A 4,370-nucleotide genomic window follows, 5' to 3' on the forward strand; every position below is an offset into this window, starting at 1 on the left:
TATATTCACTTGCTTCTGGCTCCAGCACCCAGGGAACAGCCTTAAGATGGAGATATCCATTCAGGGTATAAGGGAATCCGTCACAATGACCATCTGTGATCAATGAGGTCACCCAGGACCCCTGGTGAAGTGTTTACATTACAGCTGCACTGAGGATCTACCATTTGACAGTGTGGTGGGAAAACCTTGTTTGGAGTCAGGTGATTGACAAGGATTTACATTGCTGGATGCCATCCATGGTAGTTTTCCTGGAGGGTATATGCTTTACTTTTTAAAAGGACAAACATTTAGCATTTTGTTTTGGGGCATGCATGATAGGGGAATGAGTACAGGGGTAACTTGGTAGCCCAAGGGGGTAGATATCTGGAGCCCCCCCCCTTATGAAAAGGGAATGACAACATTCCTCTAAGTCCCCTCCCATCTTTCTGGAGACCGACGTAGGGAAGAGAGTGTTGTCCCTCATCATTGGACAAGGGTGGTTTGAAAGGAGGGAAGCAGCTTAACTACTCCCCGCCCCTTGCAAGTAACTCACATTGTTAAAAGGCTGTCTCCAGGTATGGTACAGGAAGGGGGTGTACAGCCACTGCCCTTACTTTCCTGGGTGCGTGCCTAGATAGGGGTCTGGATTGTATTGGAGGAATCAAATGTTTCCCCTTTTGTAGTGACCAAAAACTTTTTTAAACATTTTATAACAAAACCACTTCATGGGCATCAAATGCCTTTCCAAACCCAGATATCACTGCTATACACGGCCGCTACATAGCTACTGTAGCCAACAGGCCCCACTACAGGCTGCCTGCAGAAGACGACTGGAGGGGGCGGAGACAAGACCAGTCACCCTGCACAAGGAGTGAGAGCAGCAGTGGCCAGTCTTTATTATAGGAAGCTCCAACTTTCACACAGGAATGGTGTACATATCTAAAAAGACAAAGATTCAAGGAAATACAGGTGGGTATAGGCTAAGACACTGGTGAGGACGTCCTGCCCAGCTAGGTGGGATGCTAGCCAGAGCAGCTAAGGTTACAAATAGCTGGTCAGGGGGATTTGTTGGCCTTTACACAAACATGGGACACTCTGGGCAGAAAGTGGCAGACAGTGGGTGGCAGGCACACTGCAAACATTTTTGTAGCAGAGCGGCCATGCCACTTTGCCTGACCAAATGACCCAAAGCCAGGCCACCTGAGGCAATAGCCTCAGCATGGCTCATTAAAGGGATGGCCTTGCCTGTAGGTACCAGCACGTTTTTTTTTTCCTGGTTGGACACAGTAAAGGGTACAAACCGATTCAGATACTTTCACATCAGGAATGACGTATTGGCTGATTTGCTGACAGCGCAGAGTCGAGAAGGATCCCAACAATGTTGTTGGTCCACTTGGATCCACCTGTCTGCCTGATTGACATCAGAGACGCCTGCTCCCTCCTGTTTGTCCCCCCCAAAAAAGTGCTGGAGGAACAGAGCGGGGGGGGGGGGGGGTTAAATCCCTGTGTCACTGCTCTGGAGGAGACTGGGACCCGAGTGATAAGATCTATAAAGCCAACACGTGACTACAGTGAGCTACATCAGCTCCAATATTGGAAAGAATACATTTTACCCTTCCAATGCTGCTCATTTAAACCTACTGTGTTACCACAATGAATCCAGTGAGCCATCTTGGATCTTCTGACTACAAAACAATGATTCCCTATGGTTGGAAAGAGATACAGATCTTCTCTATGGAGCCTCTTAACCTGGATATAATTATACCGCTTGTAAGCCCCAGTTCTGTGACCACCAAGAGCCCATCTCCCTGTTGGCCAACATCTTCCATGTAGTTGCTTGTTTTCCCATAGTACAGACAAGCACACATATACTTACTAGGCCACTGAATTTCATACATGTAACCCAGGTTCTCAGGCGCCGTTACAAACATTTCCCTGTTGGGCACTGGGGGCCAGAAAGGAACCATATTGTGTTGTCTATTGTGGCCAATAGGAGCATTTTCCAGCGGATACTGAGTAGAATCTGGAGAAAACCAAAAAGGAGGTCCTATAGTTAGAGCTACCGACTTGGTACAAAGTGAAGAGTATACATTGCAGGTCATCCATGTGCTTTTATACATTTACAAGACCACAAAAGTTCCATAACGATGACTGGACATTAGCAGTAGCAGTCCATGTGCACAGATCATACATACAACCTCTAGGATAGTGTAAGAAAACTCCGGGCTCCTCAGCTGTGGTGAAAATACAAATCCCATCATACATCCGCTTCTGAAAATCATGCCTGTGGCTGCAAGTCTTGGAATCTCTAATGGAAATTGGTGCAACCACAGCTGGAAGGCTGACCTTTGCCTACCTCTGCTCTTGTATACAACAAGGCCAACAGAACAGAAAGCAGTGAAGGAACCCGATTTCCTCACACAATTCAGTTATTGTAGAACTTGGGCAAAGTTTTAGACTTAGTAACCTGCAGAAGCATCTCCAGAAAGTCTGCAGCTCCGCTACTACAAGTATGGAGGAGCCATTGCTCAATATTATACCCTTTACCCCTACAGATCGTACCTGCATTGTGTCTTCTCAGCCATTCATCAAACACAGCATCTGTGAACGTGTGCAGCAACACGAAGATTGGGTCGTTTGGAGATAAGTGGGTCTGTCCTCCTGTACCGTTCAGGAACAAGTGAGCAAGGTTATGGAGGCTTCGCACGGTTGGGTTGTACTGTCCAGATGGCTCGCTGTATCCTGGGGAATAAAGAGCTCAACATTAATACATGATTATTACCTCCCTCAGATGCCCTATAGTAAAGGTCTATGAACCACATTGGACATTCCCTTGCTCTATAACCATTCCTTTCAGTTTCCATAAAGCCCAAAGGATACAATTCAAAATATGAACATAGACTTGCAAAGCCATGCAGAACTCTGCCCCCGGCTATACATCAAAATTATCACCCTAACCATCCCCTCCACTCTTCCAAAGACCTTCTGCTTTCCAGCTCCCTGATCAACTCCTCCCATGCTCTCTCCAGGACTTCACTAGAGTATCTCCCAGCCTATGGAACTCTTTACCCCAACCTGTCCATACATCTCCCTCTCTGCCTTTAGGCATTCCCTTAAGACTCATCTCTTCAGGGAAGCCTATCCCACCTCAACCTAACCGCTCAACCATTCATCCCAACACAGCTACCTCCTCATGTAGCACTTCCCCCTCCCTTTCAGATTGTAAGCCCTCAGGGGCGGGGCCCTCCTTACCATCTTGTCCTGAATTGTAATGTCTTCCTTATATTGTAAAGCACTGCGCAAACTGTTGGCGCAATACCAATACCTCAAAGAATGTTTGTACATATGGACAACAGTGACTTCACCGGCAGTGTTAGAGCCACCTGGGGGGTGTACCGTACCTTCTATTGCATTTCTGAAGCTTTCAGAAGAATTTGAGAAGAACGGTGCCGTGTCAAACAAGTTCACTTCCAGACAGAGCAAAACCTCTTCCATTTCGGGAAGTCTTTGCACCATGGGCCGTGCCACATTCCCTGCAGGATTTCTCCTGATCGGGCCTCCAGATGTACCTGTAGATTATAAGATTTAAGGATTAAGATTCCCTTACTTCAGGACTATGCTGCATTAGGCACGTTCACCTTCCCATCAGAGCCAACCATGAACATTTACTCACTGTTGCAGATCGTTCCTAGGCTCTCATAATCCTCCACATGTTCACAGACAATTCTCCACTGAGAGAAGATTGAATTGGGGCTCAGCAGGTTCTGTCCAAAATTGCTCCTGGAACCCATCAGATCGTCAGTGCAAATATCACACTTGTTCCCACCAATGGCAAAATTCCAGTAAGGCAGAGCAAACGTTGGATCTTTCAGAAGGTTCTGAAACATGAAAGCACAAAAGAGCGAGCATTAGCGCCACCACGATTGAAAAATCCTACTCTTTGCCAATAATGCCCTTAAAGCCACCAATTGTAGCCAATGTCACTCATCCCCATTAGAGAGACCGCCACCGAAATGAAAAATAAGCCAAATGAGATACATGCAGCAAGCACTTGTAGTGCTTACCCCTGAAGGAGCCGCTGGATCTTCAGCTGCCCCCACTAGCATTTAACTGCCCTCTTCTAGTGCCCACAAAGCTGATGTCCACTCCAGTAATGCAATGCTGCATAACATAATAACTTCACACTGGGGAGAGAGGGTATAGGGATCCTAGACATCCAGGATCTAACAGACAGACTCACCAGACCTTTTAACCATCTCAGTGTAGATCGACTTGTGGTACAGTGAATGGTAATTGGAGTGACAGATGGGCACAAAGCCTCAGCAGGAGAGGCACCAGCAAGGCACCTGAAGGCCTCTGGGAAACACTTCCCACACACCAGCCTATGCCCA

The 4,370-nt window shown here is 47.0% G+C and overlaps 1 protein-coding gene across 1 annotated transcript in view; it reads right to left on the reverse strand.

Annotated features, from left to right (window-relative positions):
* The window catches only part of LOC108802761 (5,6-dihydroxyindole-2-carboxylic acid oxidase-like), an 8,764-nt gene that overhangs the window by 901 nt on the left and 3,493 nt on the right, over positions 1–4,370 (reverse strand). Inside the window, exons 3-6 of the mRNA XM_018574616.1 lie at positions 3,653–3,857; positions 3,381–3,548; positions 2,542–2,721; positions 1,856–2,002 (exon numbers count right to left, since the gene is read on the reverse strand). Of these exons, the coding sequence (XP_018430118.1) occupies positions 1,856–2,002; positions 2,542–2,721; positions 3,381–3,548; positions 3,653–3,857 (700 nt within the window). The remainder of the gene's footprint in view (positions 1–1,855; positions 2,003–2,541; positions 2,722–3,380; positions 3,549–3,652; positions 3,858–4,370) is intronic.

This window comes from Nanorana parkeri, unplaced genomic scaffold, assembly GCF_000935625.1.
Source record: "Nanorana parkeri isolate BGI_ZX_2015 unplaced genomic scaffold, ASM93562v1 scaffold3093, whole genome shotgun sequence".
NCBI classification, from domain to species: Eukaryota; Metazoa; Chordata; class Amphibia; order Anura; family Dicroglossidae; genus Nanorana; species Nanorana parkeri.